A 23,713-nucleotide genomic window follows, 5' to 3' on the forward strand; every position below is an offset into this window, starting at 1 on the left:
CTTTTAAAGTATCTTCAATACTTATATCAAGGGAATTTTTTCAAACTTCATAAAATAAATTTTGTGTGGAAAGGTAAACATATAGAAATGGTTAAAACTAAAAACAAATGGGGAAAGGTGATAAAACTTACAAATTTAACCCAGTATGGACTGAAGCTGCCTGCCAGTTTATTATAACAGACTGGCTTAAAACCATAAAACAAATTCCCGAATTCCATCTCTCTCTCTCTCTCTCTTTCTCTCTCTGCCCCCTCTCTGTTTCTGTCTCTCTGTACAGATACATTTTTATATTATAAATATATATATATTATACTTAGTATTGCACTACACATTTTAGTGAGAATACAAAATAGCATAGTAATTCTGAAAAGCAGTTTTCCAAAAGATCTCAAGAACCCTAAAAATATTCATACTCTCTAACCCAATACTCTCACGTCTAAGGAATGTTCTGAGGAAATAATCAAAGATACAAATAAATATTAATGAGCATTAATATTAATTATAGGCTCATACATATGGCAAAAGTATACTGGAATAACTTCATTGTCTAACCATGACGGGATAGATAATTTTGGTATGGCCCTATAATAGAATATTTAGCTGCAGCTTTTGGTTTTGAAGAGTTTTCACTGCATGGAAAAAAGAACTGCAAAATATTTTTTACAAAGTACAAAAGCTTAGTACTAAATTTGATTCCATTATATATGTGTATATGGATTTTATATACATATATGGTTCATGAATGTAGAATTAGGAATTATCTGGACAACAATCCTAAGTATTCTTGTTTGGACCATTTAAATTATTTAATGCTATTTAAATATGTCAGCAATAAGAGCAAACCATATCTATTTCCATTATGTCTCTAAATAGATTTATGATCCTCAGAATAAGAGATATGAAGTGCCAGTACCTTTAAACATTCCAGCTAATCCAATAAGTTCTTATGAAGACAGACTTTATGATGTTGAAATCAAGGAAAATCCTTTTGGTATCCAGATTCGACGGAGAAGCACAGGACAAGTTATGTGAGTGACTGAATAATTTGATATGAAAGTTATCTTGATTTTAGATTAAGTAAGGGGAAGTAATATGATTACTTTCATAGCCTTCTCTGTGCTAGCGTAGCATCCCACTAAAAGTAATTTTAGTTGTGTTAAATAATTTGGCCTATTTTAATGTTTCTAAGCAAACAATTAGTGTTTCAGTGAGACCATCATAAAGGATTGATCTAAAATTTCATTTATACTTTGGATATGTTTGATTTCATTACTAAATATCAAATTCATTCTTCTAATGGCTCCAAAGAGCAGGAAATGGAAGGCTTTCAATTTCTAGAAATATGTCATTGAGTCAGGTATAATATCACTGATTTTCAGATGATCTAAGAAAAGAATTGTAATTATTATTGTGATACTATTCCATATATATTTCATAAGAATAGAAGTTTTTGCTCTTTTGTTTGTTTCCAGTTGGGATTCTCATCTACCTGGATTTATTTTTAATGACCAGTTCATTCAAATATCTACTCGCCTGCCATCAAAATATATATATGGATTTGGGGAAGTAGAACACACAGAATTTAAGCGAGATATGAACTGGCATACTTGGGGAATGTTCACAAGAGACCAGCCTCCTGGTGTAAGTACCCATATCTGACTACCCATGAGGCAACTCATATGACCGCCATTCGAATCCAAATCATTTCTTCCTAAGCCCCTATTTAAGGATTGACTTAATGTCAAAGGTGTTTCAGAAAGTCTAGAGAGATCTCCACAGCTGCTGTGATGATTCTCTGGGGGAAAAAAAAGTCACCATAATTTCCACATGAAAGTAGAAAAGTATATGCATAACAACTTGCTTGACTATAGTGAGAGGTTATGATCTAACTTCTTAATCCTCTCATCCACATACAAAGACTATGCCGTTTGAGTTTTCCCTGTCAAACCCACCTTTACTCTCAGCTTTTAGAAAATAGCTGTCCAGATCCGTTCTGGAAGCCTGGTGGGGGACTCGGTCCTGAATGCCCGTCAGAGACCCTTAGACACACCCAGCAGTTCTCTGACCCAGTGCTGAGTCCAGGCGACCTCCCCCCGGGAACGTTGCTATGTCGAAGGGAGTTCTGGGGTCGGGGTGGGGAGCCTCCACCTGGAAGGAACGGCGTGGCCTGGGGGCAGTTGGGTATGCTGCCAGCCAGTGGGGCGAGGTCCTTACGGGCATGCCCTCTCTCACGATGCCTGCCTACCACTCCAGCGTGCAAGGCGCCTGGAGACGCGTGGGAGACCCTCCTTCGGCCTCGCCGAGCAGGACCAAGTGACCATGGGACTGCCCACCGCTGCCCACCCTGGGACAGCCGGGTCCGAGCCTCGGGCCACAGCAGAGCCCGCTCTGCCAGTCCTGCAGAGAGCGAAGCCCCCAGCAGATGGGGCAGTCGCCTCCCCAACACCTTTTGTATGTGCATCGTATGTCACCTGTGGTTCTTATAATAAACACCTCATTCCTGTAAAAAACGAAACAAACAAACAAAAAAAAACATTAGACTTCTCGTCCTCCGGAGGAAGTATCTGCCTCCAGAGCTCATGGAACCCAATTACAGCCGTTGTCGGTTTGGGATGATGGCTTCTCACCAGGATTCCAATTTATCCTTCTGAATCCCTTTCTCATCTCTTAGCAAAAATGCCACACTTACACGTGGTTGAGAGGCAAGTCTTCTTTACACTTTCTACTTCCTAGAAAAATGATTTGATGCTTTTTCCTTTATCACCCACAGCTGCAGTTGTGCATTTTTATGAGGCCATACAGCTACTTGTATCTTTAGAAAATGTTTTTATATGCTTTTGATATTTCTCCCAAAGTTTTGTCTTGTTGGTGGTACACATTTCATGAATATTTAAAGCACATCACGACTAATATTAACTAGAATTATTCCAAACATATCATGACACAGTACATTTTTTTTGGAGGAGGATTTCAGACACTTTACAGGCTAGAAGCCAGTATCTTCAGTTTCAGCAGTGAACAAGTATATGCCACTCTTCAAAAACTCTCCTTGTGATTTAGTTTTCTGCCATCAAATGATATTAGTGCACTACAGTGGGTGATTTACTTAAAACTAAAAATAGTGGTACTGTAGTAGAAATCTCAAGTATAGATTTTTCAAATTCTGTATATATAAAGTAGGTCTTTTGAACCAAAATAATGTCTCTGCAAGCATTCAGTAATGTTCAACAAAACAATACTCTTCAACTTTTTATTTTAAAATAATTTCAGACTTACAGAAAAGTTGGTAAAATAGTACAGAGAGTTTCTATATATTTTTCATATACTGATAAACTTGTTTTGTTCCCATACACTCACACAGACACACAAAATTACCCTTATTATTAACACTTTGCATTGGTGTGGCACTGTTGCTACAATTGATGAAACAAAATTGTTATAATTATACAATGAACTGTAACCCATAGTTTACATTGGGGTTCATTCTCTGTGATGTACAGTTCTAATTCTTTTTTTTTTTTAGATTACTATTTTAGTAACATACATACCACCTAAAATTTCCCATTTTAACCACTTTCAAATATATGTTAGTAGTGTTAATTACTTTTACAGTGTTGTGCCCTATCACCACCATCCATTACCAAAACTTTTCTGTCACCCCAAACAGAGCCTCTGTACCAATTAAGCGTTTACTCCCCATTCCCTATCCCCACCCTGAGTCCTGGTAACTTGTATTCTAGTTTCTGACTCTATGAATTTGCATATTCTAATTATTTCATATAAATGAGAACATACAATATTTGTCTTTTGTGTCTGGTTTATTTCACTCAACATGATGTCTTTAAGATTCATCTGTGTTGTTTCATGTGTCAGAACTTCATTCATTTTCACAACTGAATAATATTCCATTGTGTACATATACAACATTTTTATTTATCCATACATGTGTTGGTGGATACTGGGATTGCTTCCACCTTTTAACAGTTGTGAATAATGCCACTAAGAACATTGATATACAAATATCTGTTTGAGTCTCTGCTTTCAAGTCTCTGGGTTACATGCATAGAAGTATTATTGCCTGGTCATATAGTAATTCTACATTTAGCTATTTGAGGCACAGACAGACTTGTCCATAGCAATGCACCATTTTACATTCCTACCAACAGTGAACAAGTGTACCATTTCACACCCACTAAAATGGCTAATTTTTTTTTTAAAGGAAAATTACAAATGGAGAATACATGAAGAAACATGAACACTTACTCATTGCTTGTCAGAATGTTAAATGGTGCAGCCACTGTAGGAGACAGTTTGATAGTTCCTCAGAAAGCTAAGTATAGAATTACCATATGACCCAGCACTCCCACTACTAGGTATACGTATAAAAGAATTTAAAGCAGGGACATGAATAGACATTTGCACACTGATGTTCATAGCAGCATTTTTCACAATTGCCAAAAGATGGAAGCAACTCAGTGTCCATCAATCAATGACTGGATAAAGAAAATAAGGTATATACATATGATGGAATATTATTCAGTCATAAAAAGGAAGGATAAACTGATATATGTTACAATACATATGATTATTAAAGATAACATGCTGAGTGAAATAAGGCAGACACCAAAGCACACATATAGTGTGTTCTTATTTAAATGAAATAATTAGAATATGCAAGTTCATAGCATCAGAAACTCAAATACAGGTCAACAGAGAATGAGGGTAGGTGTTTTGTTCTCCCAAAGCTGACAATATGCAAAATACCAGAAATGATTTGGCTTTTACAAGTTTACAATTCCAAGGCCATGAGAATGTCCACAATCAAGGCATCATCAGCTGATATCTGGACTCCTCTGTCACATGGTGAAGCACATGGGCAGCATCTGCTTGTCCTTCTTTCCTGGGTTCCATTGCTTTCAGCTTTTGGTTTCTCTGTCCCTGGCTTTCTTTCTAAGTTTCTGTGTGAGTCCTTCTCTCCAAGCTTCTGTGGCTTTTTTCCTCTCTGAGCTTTCTTGGGGTTATTTCTATGCCTTCTCTCTGTCTTTTATCTTCTTAATCCAGTAAGATAATTAAGACTACATCAACTGAAGTAACCTAATCAAAAGTTCCCACCTACAATATTTCTACACCCACAGGAATGGATTAAAAGAACATGATCTTTTCTGGGGTAAATACTGCTTCAAACCATTACACTCCACCCTCTGGACCCCCAGAAAAATGTTATTTCTATATGCAAAATATCCCATCATTCATTCCATCACAATACTGAAAAGCCTTAAATCATTTCAGTAACAATATTAAGTAAAAAATTACATCAAAATCAGTTACAGGTGTGGTCTATCTTGGGGCACAATTTCCCTACAGCTGTGGACCTGTGAATCTTAGGACAAGTTATCTGCTTCCAATATACAAAGGAGGAACAGTCAAAAGATAAAAGTTCCCTTTGAAACAAAACTGGGCTCACTGGTCCTGAATAGTTCCAAAACCCTGCAGGGCATACTTCATTAGATTTCAAGGTCTGAGAGTCATCTATTGAATGATGTTTTATCTTTGGGGCTTGATAGATTGGCAGCCCCACTCTTTCCAAGGGCTTACACAGAAGCCCTGCTCTCCCAGAACACTGGGGTGAAGACTCCAATATCTCCAAGCATTGGGGTAATGGCCAAGCTCTTGGCCCTACCTTCCTCAGGCACTGAAGTGGTAGAAGTACTCTCCACAATCTCTGGGGCACAGACTCAACCCCCTTGAGAACAGTGGAGTGGTGGACAGATTCTCCACAATCCCTGGGAATGTGCTCCACCCTCTCTGAAGACTCAGGCAGCCCTCTTTCTGAACAATGGGACATAAGTCCCACCCTCTGCAGGCTCTGAGGCATACTCACCCTTTCCACAAACATGAGTGGGTCTGCTCTCTCAGCCAGAGAAGATGTCTTCGTTCCAGACTTCAGCTTCCATGGTTCTGCCTTTGAAGTCATTTTTCCATCAGTGTGTCTTTTCTCTCCCTTTTAGTTGAGACTAGCAATGTTTCCATTCATACAGATCTCACAAAAAAAGGTGTCAGTTTTGCATGTAGCACAGGGTTTCCAACCATTGGACAATAGTACTTTCTACAAATCCTTTCCAATCCTGACTTGCACTGAAATGGCTGGCTGGTTCCATGTTCAGTTAAATCCTCACATGTGGCACTATCCTCTGGGGACTCACTTTCTGGAAGCTCACAGTTTTCCAAGCCATCAATTTCTGTTTTCTTTGTACCCAGGAGTTCAATTCTTAGCTTATCCCTTCTCATTGCTTCCAGCTTCTGGCCTCAGTGGCTTTCTCTCTGAACTTCTGTGGCTCACTTAGCTTCTCTGGGGCTTTTTTTCCTTGTCACCTCTATATCTTTTACACTCTTATAAAGGACTCCAGTAAGAGTATTAAGACCCACCCTGAATGAGGTTGGTCACATCTTAAGTTAAGATTCTATTCACCAAAAGATCCTACTTACAATGGGTGCGCACTCAGAGGAATGCATTAGCTTTAAGAACATGCTTTTCTGGGGCACATACAGCTTCAGGCCATCACAGTAGGGAATAGAGAGTTAAGGCTTAAAATGTACAAAGTTTCTATTTGGGATGATGGAAAAGTTTTGGTAATAGATGGTGGAGATGGTAGCACAACATTGTGAATGTAATTAACAGTACTGAATTATATATTTTAATGTGGTAAAAAGGGGAAATTTTAGGTTGTATATATGGCACAAGAATAAAAGTGTTTTAAAATTTATAAGATCCTACTACTCAATAGCAAAAAGGCAATATCCAATTTTAAAATGGGCAAAAGACTTGAATAGATATTTCTCCAAAGATATGCAACTTATCACTAAGCACAGGAAAAGATGCTCAACATCATTAGTCATTAGGGAAATGTAAATCAAACCACAATGATGTACCATTTTATAACCATTAAAATGACTTCTATTAAAAAAAAAACAGAAAATAACAAGTTAGAGTTGAAAAAGATGTAGATTAAAAAATACTATTTTAATAAAAACCTAGCTCATTTCAATTTTCACATGTGAACTGTACTTAAAGGCTATATTTAGTAGCATATTTTAAATGTATGTTCTATTACAGCCACTTTTTATTGTGTTAACCTTGAAACAACTTTTTATTTGTATCATAATTATTCAAACTTATGTTATTAAAAACTATTTTTCATTTACACTAAGTTGAAAGAATAGGTTTTACTAAAATTTACTTCTTAAAAACCCTTCCAAATTAATATTAATGCTATTAGATTAAAGTAATTGTGATTCTCAATATATATGAAATTTCTTTCATGTGCCAATTACTACTGGGACTCAAATGTTTTGAGGACATCAACTTATAATTTTTGTTATCTTCAGCAAGTCATTTCATGTCCCTGAGCATAGGTTTTCTATTCTGAAAAAATGATAATATAATTGATAATGAAATTAAATACTATTTAAATGTAAAATATTATGTTACAAACACTTTTGATATCATGGTGATTCTATGGGGAGGTTTAAGTACTCTCATCACTTTAATAATTTTTAGGACATTTGATTATTGGAAAATAAGTGCCAAACTTACAAATAAATTAAAAAATACAACCTGTGAAAAGAAACCCAAATACTCTAATACCAGTGGACTCTTATATCAGTGAATGCAGCACTTCTTTGTGGGTGTTACATTTGTGTATTTATTTGCATGCTCAAAACCATTAGCAATTCAAAAATGGAGATATGATTTGTTAAGGGAAATATATTTGTTTATTTTCAATTCAAGTATAGTTTGAGAGTGCAAAAAGAAACATTTAAATCCCAATATTCAATCTTATAATGAATTTAAATATCATAATGACTAAATTCATGTTATTATTATTTAAACATATATTGTTTTAAATTTTGCTTTCAGTATAAACTTAATTCCTATGGATTTCATCCCTATTATATGGCTCTGGAAGAAGAGGGCAACGCTCATGGAGTTCTCTTACTCAATAGCAATGCAATGGGTAAAAGAATTGTTTGCTAGTTTTCTCATATTTTATGTATTTTTTTTATAAACTAGTATCTCATATATAGATAAAATGTAACCATTATTTTGGATTTCTAGATGTTACATTCCAACCAACTCCTGCTCTAACTTACCGCACAATTGGAGGGATCTTGGACTTTTATATGTTTTTGGGCCCAACTCCGGAAGTTGCAACAAAGCAATACCATGAAGTATGATTGCACATTTCTTTTAAAAACCTAAAGCTTGATTTAAAATGTAAAGTAATTATCTTAGTTCACAAATAAAATTATTTTTTCTTGAAGGTAATTGGACGACCAGTCATGCCACCTTATTGGGCTTTGGGATTCCAGTTATGTCGTTATGGATACAGAAATACTTCAGAGGTTGAGCAATTATATACTGACATGGTGAATGCACGGATTCCCTATGTATGTATATCAGTTTTTGTTATGATGTTAAGTACAGAATCCATGAAAGCAGAATGATATAATTAAACAGATATACTTTAAAATAATGTTAAGTAGTTTTAATAATTAATGCTTAATTTTTTAGGACCACCCATGAATTGGTTAGGAAGTTGTTATAAAATGTCTTTATCAAATTGGTGAAGGAATAATGCTGTTCCTTTTCCTTCCTTCTTCCTGGTTCTGAGACCCTGACTCACACTGAAGTCACTGGACACTTGTTTTTCCTCATAAACTTTGGGTTGCAAAGGGAGTCAGACATGTTCTGAGTGTTCTCTTTAAGTTAGAGTAATAGTCCATAGGAATTGATATCATCAATTTATATGGCAAATTACATTAGAGTTGAAAATGAAACCAGGTGATTTTTTGCCTTGAACAGAAGATAGTTGGACTGATAGAAACAAAATGAGAGGGGAGAAAGATCTTCTTCCCTTCAATGTTTGGGAAAGTAAATATACTTAAGCATCTAAAAATAATCAGTTCCTGTAATTTCAGTTTTTAGAAAGATTATGAAACTCAGGTATTCTCCTGGTAACACTTAAACATCCAAGCCTGAAATGTTTGTTGGTATATGAGAACTCTTTCTAAAAAGAATCAGAAGGAGCACATTATAAAATATCTGTAACTGTAATAGATAGAATCCAATATATTGTTCCTGAATACATTTTTATGGAAGAACTTAATTGTATAAGTTGATGATATAGAAACATGTAAGTGGAAATATATGATAAAAATGAGGTTTCTTTATTAGGCCTATTCTATCAGCCATAATTTTTATAACATCTAGAAGAAACTGATCTAATGATTTTTAATAGAAGATAATTAATAAATTAGGCATAAATCGAAGATTTCATGATGAAATTCAAACATTTGTTAGTATAAACATGTTTTTAAATACCTATCTATAAGCAATAGTTTGCTTATTTAAGTTTTGGCTGTTATTCCAAAATGACTTTGGTGGATAATATAAGAAGAATCTGGCAATAATTGATGGATTTACTAATAATTCTTTCTCACCTTTGTAAATATTAGCAATAATCTGAATTTATGTCATATTTGCTTTAGAGTTCCCCCAAATAAGAAACATCTCTTTCTGTATACACCGAACAAAATTATAATTTGCTATTTAACATAATTTCATAGCATCATAAGCCCTTTTACTCATGTGTCTTCCTGTTTCCTTTGGGAAATTCTTAAGGAAATATCCTGATTTGGAAAAAAATTGCTTCTAAATTAAAGTTACTAAGTGAACTGCTGGCAGAATAGAGCATTTATATGAACTTATTCTTAGAATGTTTTGCATTTTTATAAGCTACTTTTATTCCTTAAACACTGCATCACTTGATTAATTCTCCTTGGGATCAAGTGAGGAAGCATTGAAACTTTCTTATTGCTATGACTTTCATAATTATGATAGAATGTGATAATCCAATATTTTGTGTTTGTTACCCACCACCACAATTCTCATATATTCCAGGATGTTCAATACACAGACATTAATTACATGGAAAGACAACTAGACTTCACAATTGGTGATAATTTCCGTGACCTTCCTCAGTTTGTTGCCCATATAAAAGGAGAAGGCATGAGATTCATTATTATCCTGGTCAGTATTTATATTGTATCTTGTACTGAAGTTTTATTATATTTGTTTTCTTAATATTGCTCTCCTGGAATAAGGAAAAAAGTGGTGTTTCAAAATAGAAAGTATATAACTTTGGATTCTATTTTCAAATCTAAAATGTTCTTGCTTTAAAATCTACTTCATTCTATTTGCCTGGGCTGCCACCGGGCTGCCTTTGTACTTGAGATATATATTTAGGAATCTAAGACCAATGTTTGGAAGTCAAAGGCAAGATGTTCTCTACTAATCACCCAAGCTGCAAACTTGCCTGAATTTATGGAAGCTATCGAAAAGTGATGGTGGATTTTCTAACCCTATACAATTCTCAAATCATTCTCTGGGATTGCTTCTTATGTTTATCATGTTTAAAAATTGCCTTCAAGTTAGTGATGTAGTGGGGAGCATATTTTATCAATAACTTATAGAAAGCAAGTTAGGCTGCAGGAAATCCCACTAAAGAAATAAAAGCAAAACAACCTTAGTAATCTTCATTGAAACACAGTCAATGTATTTTCAGAAGTCCTGAGAATTTCCTCCAAAAGAATTTAGAGGGCAATCTAACTAGTGCGTTGATTTTTATACCATTTTTTTTAGTTCACATGAGAGCACAATATTATAATAACTTAATAATGGAAATTCTGATGCTTCATAATGCCTACTCTGGTGGCTCTACTTTTATTTCATATTTACATGGTTTGTATTTTGTTTAAATTTTAGGATCCAGCAATTTCAGGAAATGAAACAAAGCCTTACCCTGCATTTGACAGAGGACAGGAGAAAGATGTCTTTGTCAAATGGCCTAATAGCAGTGATATTTGCTGGGCAAAGGTACTGAATTGATATCTTGAATTAAATGCAATGTGGGATTCTTGATTGGATCTTGGACCTAAAATAGGGCATTAGTGATATAACTGGTGAAATTCAAATATTATCCATGTTTTGTGTAATAGTATTGTATAAATGTTAAATTCTTGGTTTTGATCATTCTTTTATGATTACGTAAGTTGTTAACATTAGGGAAAGCTGGTTGAACAGTAAATTTGAACTAATAGGTACATGTTTGCAGCTTTTCTGTAAGTCTCAAAATATTTGAAATAAAAAGTTAAAAATAAAATAGAAAAAATCCTATGATGAATTAGTGAAAGATAATATTTTAAAGAACATACAAATATGGCTTCTGGTCCATGGAGAGGGATTTCTTTTCCTTTTTCCTTCCTCCACATGCCATATATCTACACATTTTCTCAGATTTCTAATTTGTGTTCCATTCCTTTAGAGCACTCCTCCTTACCACCAATTTGTAAGTAATTAGTGTTTTGGGGTTTATTTACATTTTAGCATCAGACATTTTAACTTTTGCATTATAGATTCAAATTCCAAGATTGTTCAGCATGACTGAATTTGGACTCTGTTTTTATGTTCATGGTTGAGCAAGGGAGGTGGATGGGGGCAGGGAGATTTAGTGCTAACTACGAAAACCAAGGGGATATTTACCTCAGCATGATATCATCAAAATTAGATCTTCAGTTCCTTTCAAAGGAAAACTATTTATGTTTGTAATAATTAACCTGGAAGTAATTCAAGAAAGAGTTTTAATATGCTATGTTAAATTAAATTTAATGTATGCTTTTTATATTAATTTTTAACCAGACTTTTTAGTTATAAGCATTGTTTTCAAAATTACTACCTACCATAAAGGCTGGCAATTCTTTTTCTTAACTGTCATATCATATTGAATTCATTTTGAGAAATTTATCCATTTCTTCTCTCTCTGCAGGTTTGGCCAGATTTACCCAATGTTACCATAGATGAAAATCTAACTGAAGATGAAGCTGTTAATGTAAGTTTCACATTGATTAACCATATAACTATATAACAGAAAGAAATGTGGCAATTGGACTAATGGTCATTTTGATTAATAATTCAATTTGACTAATATTTTCCTTACAAAAGTAGATGGCTTATTTTCTAATACTCTATGTTAGAATATTACATGAAATTTACCTTAGTATTCTGAATAACAAAATGTGTAAGTTACTTAAGCAATTTTACATTTTATCTCATTTAATCCAAGCATTCATTATTTTAGTTAGATGAAATTATAATCATTAAATAGAAGATACTTATGTTCAGAGAGATTATGTAACCTTCCTTACAATATAAATGGCTAATATAATATATGGATCCAAATCCTACTTCATGTAAGTGTGAAATACTGGGGAGCATTCTTATTTAAAACTTGCCAAATCATTTCTAAAGTAGAGTAAGAAAAATATTGAACTATGTTGTGGAGGAAAAATGTCAAGTGTCTCATCTTGATTTGAGGTCTCTCAACTGATCCTGGGTAGTGGTGGCAACACCGGACGGGAAGCATGGCCTCCATGTAAGTGCTGCATGGTGGCTACAATTTATGATGGCTTATGCAAAATCCCCTGGGATCCTTGTCCACGGAAGGTATAAAGAGTGTTGGATCAAGGATTTGAATTTAAGGGATAAAAGCAGGCACCTAAATGAATAAAATAAATGAATACATTATGGAAAGAGCAGAAAAGTTAATGTTCCATTCTGCTAATGCTGCCATTTTGCAGAACACCAGAAATGGATTGGCTTTTATAAAGGGGGAGCTATTTGGTTGCACAGCTACAGTCTTAAGGCCATAAAGTGTCCAAACTAAGGCATCAACAATAGGGTACCTTCACTAGAGAAAGGCCATTGGCATCTGGAAAACCTCTGTTAGCTGGGAAGGCACGTGGCTGGCGTCTGCTTGCTCCCCAGAAATGTCAAATGCAGTTCCTGAAAAACATGACAGAAATGTCAGTTTTCAACAGCGTCTTCACAGCGTCTGTCTCCGTTGCAGCAAGCAGCGAGCTCCTTCTGTCTGAGCTTTTATAGGGCTCCAATGACTAATCAAGGCCCACACTGAATGAGTGGGGACACACCTCCATGGAAACATCCCAATACCAATATCCCACAAGATTGGATTAAAAGATCATGGTCTTTCCTGGCGGGATGCAATATATACAAAAATGCACAGTCAATAAACAAGATCTGGTGCTACCTTTAATTCTCCGGGGATCTGGGAGAGATCCTAGCAGAGAAAATATCTTTTGACTGTATCCCCTCTAGGCCTTTTTTTCTTGTGAGTAAAATGTAATTTTTAGGTGAGATGATAAAATTAATTTCCTTTCAACTCTAAAAATAACTATGACACTTTTGTTTTACAAATCCCTATTATTCTCCACTTTCAGTATTTTCTCTATGTACATTGTCCTCTCACATCCTGTTTGCAGAAGAGATTGTTTTAAGAGTTACTGCACAGTCTTAAAATGTGACAGGGAAGCATTCAAGTGATGTCATGTTTTTCAGGAACTGCATTTGACTTATCTGCAGGTCAATCCTTTGCTAATACACAGTAACTCTGACCTTGAAACTTGTATGCATTCACTGGCAAGTAAGTATTTTCTTGGAAGGCAGATGAGTATTAAAATTCCTATTCTCTGCATGGATGGAGGAGTAGTTTTATGTGAGAAAGAAAAAGAAACAGTTTGTGGGAGTGGTGAGATGATTTATTGGTTCTGGGAGAATCTGAGTAAACACACTTTAATCAAAGAATCAGGCTAAACTACAGGCTCTTTCCTTCCCTACCATACAGTATAGGACTCTGAGGATAGAGACAAAATTTCCTATTATTCTGGGAAGCACTGAAAGTATATTTCTCTGTATTTTGAAACTATTTCTGTATAATCCATATAGGACCCAGGCTGCACCCCCCCCCACCCCCCCCCACCTCATTATTCCCCACAATTGCTGGTGTGGTTGGAAGAAAATCGCATACATCCATGTAATTAAGGTTGAGACCAGTTTTCTTTGATCATCATTTGTGTACAATTTTGTTTTTACAGGCTTCCAGAGCTCATGTTGCTTTTCCAGATTTCTTCAGGAATTCCACGGCAGAGTGGTGGGCAAGGGAGATTATAGATTTCTATAATAACCAGATGCAGTTTGATGGCTTGTGGATTGTAAGTAAGCTTTAAGCAATGCATCTTTTAAATTATTTATTAAGTAGTGATTATGAAAAATCCTTACCTGACCATAAGATTAAAAAAGTATTCTTTGTGAAAATCAACCCTCTAATTCTTTCCATAGAACTTTCTTTTGCAAAGGAATGCTGAAATACAGTTTCAACAATTCAATGTACATGTATGAATGCTACTTATTGGACATTTTCAATTTGACCAAAGAACCAAAATAGTCTCTTTTTCTAGCTAACTTAAATGCCTATAAACATTTATTTTATTCAATGTAGGAATAAATCTTAACACTCCTATAGCTGTTCAGCATTTTGAGTAATAAATCATAATCTACAAATTTAGCAAGATATAACTTCCAACATTATTCTTCTCGGAATAACTAATATTTTGGTAGTTTTTTTTTCATAAAGTAATTTTCAAATGGCATATGAGGAATGCCCTTTTACTGTAAGTAAATAAAACAAAGGATTTTATATAATATTTAAGTTTTTGAACTTAAAAACTTGATTATTTTTCAACATGTATATATTCATTTACTCATTTGCTAATTGAAGAAACCATTATTGAGGTGCTGCTTAGTATAAACCTTGAAGATAAAAAAATTGATTAAGGACATTTTTTTTTTTTTTAACTAATAAGAAATATAGATCTATTTGATGAACAAATTTATGTCCACAAGGGGTTTTACTAAGTATGTCCCTGAAATTGATATCTGCATCCAGAGAATATAAATGGTTTTTAGTTTGAAGAAGTCAGCTTTAAATGGTAGCTAATTTATATATTTATATGGAGATTCCTTTATATATAGCTACTGAGATCTTAAGATGTGTGTTCAATAGAACTACTCTTTGCAGGTTTTTTTTGTATTTCTAAACTATATCTTGTGATTTAAAAATAAAAGTAATTGATAGTGGGTTCAGGGATAGGAATTTTAGGAAAGGATGTTGTGAGGCAGAAGTATAAGAAAGAACTATGTGATATTTTCTCAGATAGTTATTTATCTTATTTTTCCAGACTGCACAACTTTCATAGGAAAAAGTCATCTGAATTTTTCTTTTTTAGTAAATATGGGAAAAGATTATGATGATCAAAAAATAGCAAATAAACTCAGTAATCAACATAACAAATAAAATAAAACACATATAATTTAATGTCTGGGAAACCAAAAACAATTCAATTTTACATGTATAATTCACACTATAAAGAAAAATAGGACATTTATGTTTTATAGAAGGAAGCATAGATTGTAAAGAAGTTAAACACTGAGTTAAACTAAAATCTTCAGTATCATTAAAATTCATATTTTTGTTTTTTAGAATAGTAAGTAAATCTATTATGGTTCAAATATGTTACCCTATTTACTGGTTCTCTTAATTATTTTCATAATATTTGTTCTAAATTCACTTCTTACTAATCTTTTCTCTTTTTCTTTTAAGGATATGAATGAACCATCAAGTTTTGTAAATGGAACAGTCAGTAATCAATGTAGAAACACAGAGCTAAATTACCCACCTTACTTCCCAGGTACAATATTATTGCCATTGCCTTTAATGCTATCTATTTTTATTTACCTATTAATCCAGTAGTAAAACTTGGGAATGTGATCCCCTATATCCAAAGTTATATATAACCTTATTAAATAAAAATAGGGTTGTAATAGTTGCCTGGCTCTTAACCCCAGGCCTTTAAGTCACCTGTCACAGCCTGAAGGGGCTTTCCAGTCAAAAGACCAAAGAAGATGCTAAACATTTTCTGAAACATGAACTTTATTTGGGGCTTACTCACAGGGAGGCAGAAATCAGCAGAAATCACATGGCTTTTTTATCGCTGGGCGGGTACCACTTTTGCAGGGAAGTTGGACACATGATTGAAAGAGGATAGCAAGTCAGTTATATAGGGTTTAAGACAAAGATATTCCTAAGAGTGGGAGAGCATCCTGTGACATAGGGGTGGTACAGGAAGGAAAGAATTATAGGATGGGGCTTTGTAAATAACCATAAGAGTGATAACACTTGGGGGCCAGGAAGCAGGTAGACTATATGAACATCCTTGCTCTTTCTTGAGACCAAGAGTTTCTCACCTCCTGCTTACTTCCCGTTTAAAGTTACAATTCATCCTTTTCTCTTTATTGGCTTACAAAGTAAACATTAGCTGTCTAGGTCACACAGACTGCTATGCACCAATGTCTGCAGGCCTGTTTTGTTCAGCCCAGGGGCTGCCACATCACCAAATGGATTTTTTGTCCTTTATTAGGGAAGTTGTGGGTTTACAAAACAATAATGAATAGTAACCAGGCTTTCCATATACCACCTCACCACCAACACATTGCATTGGTGTGGAATATTTTTTACATTTGATGATAGCACATTTTTATAATTTACTATTTATTAAAGTCCATGGTTTTTAACTTAGGATTCACTGTTTGTGTAGTGCAGTTCCATGGATTTTTTTAAAATTTTTATTCTGTCAACTATTTGATCAGTACTTTTCATCTAATGCACATTATTTAGTAGAGCATGAGGTGAGTATTTTCAGGTTTATATTAATTCCTGTTAATTAGTAATTTTTTGTTACTGAATATAGTAATTTTCTCATATTGTTCAGTAGTTACAATTGCAGAGATTTCTTTCATTTAAAATTTGCATAGGCAAGGTGTACAAATGATAAAATTCTATAATTATTTTAAAATAATGATTAATGTCTTCTCCAAAACAATATATAGTTATGAGCTGTACATTTCAATATACAACATTTTATAATATGTAATAGTAGTTTTTCTTTGATTCTCCCCAGAACTCACAAAAAGAACTGATGGATTACATTTCCACACTATGTGTATGGAAACTGAGCACATTCTTAGTGATGGATCGCCAGTTTTGCATTATGATGTTCACAATCTCTATGGATGGTCACAGGCAAAGCCTACATATGAGTAAGCAGTATTTATAATTATCCTCTGAACCTTCTTATCCTTCAGATTTTATATTTAATGTTACCAAGTTTGAGTCTTTCCCTGCTGAATTTATCAAGTGGCCTTTTCCTTGCCAATTGTTCTCTGTAACTTACTTGTTCCTTCATGACACTTAAAATAATTGCATTTATCCTAGTATGTGTGTGTGTGTAGTTGTTTTTTATTTTTATCCATTCCAAAAGGAATCCTAGACTATGTTGATTTTGTTCTCTACAGTGTCCCCAGCTCAGAGTATCACACAACAGGTGCTCAATTAGTAGCCTTAGATGAATAAATGAATATATAAAATTGAATAAATAACATAAAACTTGATGTCTTTAATTAAGACATTAAAGCTTAGCAAAATCCATTATTTAAATCCAGTATTAGCTAATTATAGCACCTGTGATCTTGAGCATTTCAGATTTTACTGTTCATGTAAATATCTGCAGTTTCAACAACCTACCATAGGACACTGAAGATAATAGAAAACTGACCATTCTTTACGTTTCAAAGCTATATCAAAACCACACCATAAAACTTGCTGCAATGATAGAAATGTTCTGTAATTCTAAACTGTTAAGTACGGTAGCCATGAGTCACATGTAGTTGTTGAGCGGTGTGGCTAATGTGACACAGAAATGTAATTTTAAATTCTCTTTAATTTTAATTAATTTAAAATTAAAGAGCCTTATACGTATAGTGGCCACCATATTAGACTGCACAGTTCTGCATTACTGGCTCTTGACTGCATGTTGTAATCACCTGGGGATTTTTAAATAATTTCTGATTTAATTGGCCTGGAGTGCATCCTGAGCATATGGATTCTAGTAAGCAGCCAGGTCATTCTAATGCACAGCCAGGATTGAAAACCACTGCTGCAGGGTAAGACTGAAATTGGTAAAAGGTTGAATATCATTATGGCAATATGGATAAAATTCCTCACTTACTGAAGCACAGTTGTCTTACTTCTAGCATGTAATTCTTACTCAGATTAGATTAGGCACTGAATAAATGCTTGGTGAATTAATTAAAATTTGTCCCATTACTTTATGACCACAGACTTGTTCACTGAATCCCAAAGTAGGGACTCATGTAAAATGACTAGAAAATGTTGTTCTTAATACCAGTAAACAATCTGATCTTCAACAGTTTCTTTTTACTGGGACAAAAGTTGCTTTCAATTAACGCCACTGGAAAATAAAATTATGGCAGAATTAGCCTCAGCTAATGTAACTTTAACATAACCTATAGATAGTAAAGAGAGAGAGGGAGGGAGGGAGAGAGAGAGAGAATATTACATGTTTTGAGAAGAAAGTAGATAAAGGGAAATTGAAAGAAAATACTGGCCTCCCTAGAGGGTAAGAGTTTAAACATCTGGAGTGCATGTCAGAGGCTAGCATGATTCCTGACACATTGTTGGTGTTTAGTAAATTTAAATGAATCAATACTATCCCTCTAGAACAATCAAGGTTATGTAAATAAATTCAAGAAGATTTAGTCAAATTACTAAATAATTAATATAGAAAAGTATTTAGGGATGTTTAAAATACATTGCAATGCTTAAATACAATTACAAGGAATATGCTAGTATCTTCTGTGGAATATGCTTTAATGTAAGAACAGGATATATTTATTTAATAGTATAACTTTGCTCCTGTTCATAAATTTTTCAGTAAAAGTTTCAGTTACCTTTGATATTTAAATTAACCAGGTTGATCAGCTTTAAATGTTTCGTTAAAGAGCCTGATGTGCACATCGCTGTAGAATTTTCATGTTTTAGATACTTTTTCGTATTTTAATTTTTGTTACATGAGGATAAATTTTGAACTCTCCTTCAAAAAATTTTAGAGATTAAATATATTGGTTATATGTTTAAAAACCTTGACAATATAAATAAATTACATTTTACATTTAAGAAAATGATGGAGAGTAAAAACATTTTATTCACCATTGGGGAAAATGAAAGGCTTAAAGACAGATTTTTTTTTCCCTCAAGCTATCCAGATCTTAGCTTTTTTTTTTTCCTTTTTGTGACTCATGTTCTGTCTTTAAAAATTGCCACACATTTAACACATTTGTTACTGTTCTCTTCATTTAAACATGAAACAAACCAACCAACAAAAGAATAAAATGAGTGGATTCAGAAAGAGTGCATAAATAATCATTCTGGGAGTTTGCAAATAGTCTTGGAGAAAGAACTATGGATGCTAATGACACAGAAAAGTTTCACATATAAACCTGTCAATTTCTTTTTAATCTTGAATTGTTCTCTTTCTCTTTTTAAAAATTCAATATTTGTACTGAAATAAAGCCTATGTTTCAAATGTTGGCAGAAATACACTTAAAAATTGCCCTCAAGTTGCATACTGAAATTTTCAGGCAAGTATTCAAGAATTACAAAACTATATATTCTCTATTTTCTTTTCATCTTCAATAAAACTTTGAAGGATTTTAGAGATGACTACATATTTTTCATTTGACATTACTCTGAGAAATAAAAATCTTTGACTCCCTTTGGATATTCAGGTTCTGTTTTAATATATAATTTTTATGTAAAGGCCCATGATACTTATAATCATTATTTATACTGGAAGGAAGAAAGTCAAGCAAGAGACTTACATTCTTTCCTCAGATGTTCTTGTGGGCTAAGGTAGACTAGTTAGCAACTTGGAAAATTGTATTGCTCTTCTATGTTTAATGTATCTACCTGGAAGTCTAAGACTGCCTTTCTGAGGTGGGAGAATTGTGTACCATAAGAAGTTTCTTCTTTCAATATTTTTTAAAGAAAAAGAAGACTGGCTTTGGTAAGAACAAACACAATACAGCCCACCCACCTTTTCACTTATTTGGAAATTTTCTTGGTTACTAGAATAATACCCCATGTTCCAGTTTGCTAAAACTGTCAAAATGCAATATACCAGAATTGGATTGGGTTTTACAATGGGGGTTTATTGGTTTTAATTTTAATTTTAAATGAGTGTTTATTAGGTTTTGATTTACAGTTCTAAGGCCATGAAAATGTCCAAATTAAGGCATCAAGAGGTAAATATCTTCTCTGAGGAATGGCCAATGGCATCTGGGGTTCCTCTGTCACACAGAAAGGGACATAGCTGGCTCTGCTGAACCTTCTTTCACAGGTTTAACTTCTGTTTTCAGTGGCTTGCTCCAAAATGTCTCTGGATTTCTGTCTCAGCTCCTGTGGTTCCTTGCTTGCTTCTCCCACAGGCAAATTCTGAATTATATATCTTAGCTTCTTTCCAAAATTCTCAGCTTCTCTGCAAAATGTCTCTCAGCTTCTCTCTTAGCTTCTCCAAACGTCTTTCTGTCTTCATCTCCAAGCGTCTGAGTCTGTGTTGGCTCTGAGCTCTCTCTCTCTCCCTGAGCTCTCTTAAGATCTCCAGTAAACTAATTAAGATCCACCTTGAATGGGTGGGGTCACATCTCTATGGAAACAACCTAATCAAATGATCCCACCCAGAATAGGTCTGCCTCCACAAGAGTGGAATAAAAAAACATAGTCTTTTATGGGGTACATAACAGATTCAAACCAGCATACCCAGTTATGACTGTCTGTAATAAGGTTAGTCACCTGAGCACATACTGAATACATATCTCCTAGACAATGCTTTCTGAATAATATGGCTGAGTTGAACATTGACTAAAAACAGTTGAGATCTGAATCCATAAAATTATTTCCATACTTTAGCTTTTCATACTGTCTTCTCACTAAAGGAAATTACAAATTTAAGTTATTTATTATTCACTCAAAACCAAAACACTTGTTTTCCATCTCCAAAATTAAAACTGAAATACCATTTTCTAATCTAATGGTGAGATGTGCAATGGGTAAATTAATATATCTACTGGAGATTAAATATATAATACAGAATTTTTTCTTTCAATCATGTAATTAAACAAAATATCTTCAGTTGCCAAAGAGATTTTTATTAGAAATATTTGGAAAAGTAATTCTGTAGTAACTTTCTTTGCCCTAAGTGATATTGGTCAATATTTTAAAATAATTTAGTACCACCAACTGGGAAACAGAAGATCCTGGAACGTATATACTTAATGTTTGATTTGATTGGTAATTTAAAACAATAACCAAGTGAATTAACTTGAAGTTTTTATCTGTCTTAGTTACCAGGATTGCTATGAGAAATACCACAGGCTCATTGGCTTAAACAACAGAAATTTATTCTCTCATAGTTTTGAAGGCCAGAAGTTCAAAGTTACGGTATCCACAGACCATTCTGTCTCCTGGAGTCTGTGGCATACTAGTAGTAGACTGCTGGCAATTCTTGGCATTGCTTGGCTTGTTGATGCATTTCAAGCTCTTTCTTGTTTTCTGGCTATTTCTCATGTCCAGTTTCCTTTGCCTATAACAATTTCAGCCATGATGGATTAGGGCCCACCCTCATTTAATTTGGCCACACCCTAACTTATAACATCTTCAAAGGTCCTATTTTTTTTTAAAATCATCATTTTATTGAGATATATTCACATACCACGCAGTCATACAAAACAAATCGCACTTTCGATTGTTTACAGTACCATTACATAGTTGTACATTCATCACCTAAATCAATCCCTGACACCTTCATTAGCACACACACAAAAATAACAAGAATAATAATTAGAGTGAAAAAGAGCAATTGAAGTAAAAAAGAACACTGGGTACCTTTGTCTGTTTGTTTCCTTCCCCTATTTTTCTACTCATCCATCCATAAACTAGACAAAGTGGAGTGTGGTCCTTATGGCTTTCCCAATCCCATTGTCACCCCTCATAAGCTACATTTTTATACAACTGTCTTCGAGATTCATGGGTTCTGGGTTGTAGTTTGATAGTTTCAGGTATCCACCACCAGCTACCCCAATTCTTTAGAACCTAAAAAGGATTGTCTAAAGTGTGCATAAGAGTGCCCTCCAGAGTGACCTCTCGGCTCGTTTTGGAATCTCTCTGCCACTGAAGCTTATTTCATTTCCTTTCACATCCCCCTTTTGGTCAAGAAGATGTTCTTCAAAGGTCCTATTTACAAATGGGTTCACACCCACAGGGCCTCGGGTGAGGACTTGAACATGCCTTTTGTGGGAAGACATGATTCAATGCCCAACATTATCTTTTAGTAACCAGGAATAAAATAAACAATTTAATTTACTGTGGAAGCTTTAAAAGATAATTAAATATTTACCAACTTACTCTTCTCCTTTCAGATCATCTGCCTTTATTGTATAGCTGTATAGTTTTCTAAAAATATGTTTTTTCCTTTTGGAAAAACTTTTTCAGTGATAGAATGCGTTTCTACTGTTTTTCTAAAACTTTTCAAGAAAAGACTCGTGTAGGCAACAGTAGGCATGTAATAAAAATACCTCTGTAACGCAACATTGAAGTCCTTTCGAAAAAATAGCTGATTTTTCCAAACTCTGCTGGTAACAGAGAACAAACTCACCTGTCTTGTAGTTGAAAAGTATTTCTTAAAAATTAAAATAAGTGAATTGTGACCAAACCCTTTGTGAAGTTGGAACACTATCAGAAATATTTAGAAAATATCTACAGTGAATGTAGGTTATATCTTTAGTGGTGGCAAGCGATTTCTCAAATAAGAAATATTCTATATGAAGGATTACAGAGAAGATTCTACTTATATAAGAGTAAGATTTCCCTTAGAAGGAAATTATTATGAAAGATACTTTATGCAGAATTCTCAGAAATTTGACAAAACAAATACTCAGTTATGAATTTAAAGTCTTGGTGAAGAATTTTTGCAAAAGTGGAGCATACAACAGAACAAAAGAAATCTGTCAGGGCATATGTATTACATGTGAAAGAAAACATTATGAATTTGGGGCAATATCTCCCTTGTAAATAATTTGTTGTGTCAGTCAAGCAAAAATCAAACCCAGAATATACATTTTCATATAGATTCCTAGAATGATCACCAATTTTTTATCATTTCTATACATACACATTTGTTTCTTGTTAAATATCAAGAAATATATGTGAAGCCTATTAGATATATTAATTTTCCTCAATAGACTAGCTCCCTTATATTTGCTATGGAAAGTGACAGTGAAGGTGGTTTTTGTTTATGATCTCTTTGAAGAGGGACATCACAGACAAGGAGGAAATTCCGAGTTGACAAATACAATATTATCTTTATTGTTGAAAGATGGTTCAATATATCATGCTATGTCTGTTTAATACATTTTTAGTTTCCTGTAATGTTTATTTGAGATAATCATCAATTCAAAAAAATTTTAAGCTGAATTGCATGCCAAGCACTGTACTGGCATACAGGATCCAAAGACAAAAAAGATATAGTCCATGACTTCAGGAATCTCAAGTGCTCATGAAAGAAGCTTTATATATAAACAAATGAGAACAGTGTGGTCCATGTGGTAACAAGGAAATGAGTAGATATTAATTACATGTAAATGAGCAGTGAAATCTACCTGATTAGATATTTGAAGTATTTTCTCCTGGGACAATTCTGTAGTTCTTATTCGTTTGCAATTAATTTGAGTAATATAAAAATAAAATTTTAATTTCCAATTAATTTCATAGTAAGATATGTCTCTAGTTTTCATAACTTCATAATGTACTCTCATTCTACAGTCAGA

The 23,713-nt window shown here is 34.0% G+C and overlaps 1 protein-coding gene across 1 annotated transcript in view; it reads left to right on the plus strand.

Moving 5' to 3' along the window:
* Positions 1–23,713, plus strand: part of SI (sucrase-isomaltase) — a 219,746-nt gene that overhangs the window by 178,511 nt on the left and 17,522 nt on the right. Inside the window, exons 27-37 of the mRNA XM_037841441.1 lie at positions 874–1,028; positions 1,473–1,641; positions 7,919–8,015; positions 8,117–8,229; positions 8,323–8,448; positions 9,962–10,090; positions 10,826–10,936; positions 11,886–11,948; positions 14,011–14,127; positions 15,576–15,663; positions 16,933–17,071. Coding sequence (XP_037697369.1) covers positions 874–1,028; positions 1,473–1,641; positions 7,919–8,015; positions 8,117–8,229; positions 8,323–8,448; positions 9,962–10,090; positions 10,826–10,936; positions 11,886–11,948; positions 14,011–14,127; positions 15,576–15,663; positions 16,933–17,071 — 1,307 coding nt within the window. The remainder of the gene's footprint in view (positions 1–873; positions 1,029–1,472; positions 1,642–7,918; positions 8,016–8,116; positions 8,230–8,322; positions 8,449–9,961; positions 10,091–10,825; positions 10,937–11,885; positions 11,949–14,010; positions 14,128–15,575; positions 15,664–16,932; positions 17,072–23,713) is intronic.

This window comes from Choloepus didactylus, chromosome 1 (genome assembly GCF_015220235.1).
Source record: "Choloepus didactylus isolate mChoDid1 chromosome 1, mChoDid1.pri, whole genome shotgun sequence".
Lineage (NCBI taxonomy): Eukaryota > Metazoa > Chordata > Mammalia > Pilosa > Megalonychidae > Choloepus > Choloepus didactylus.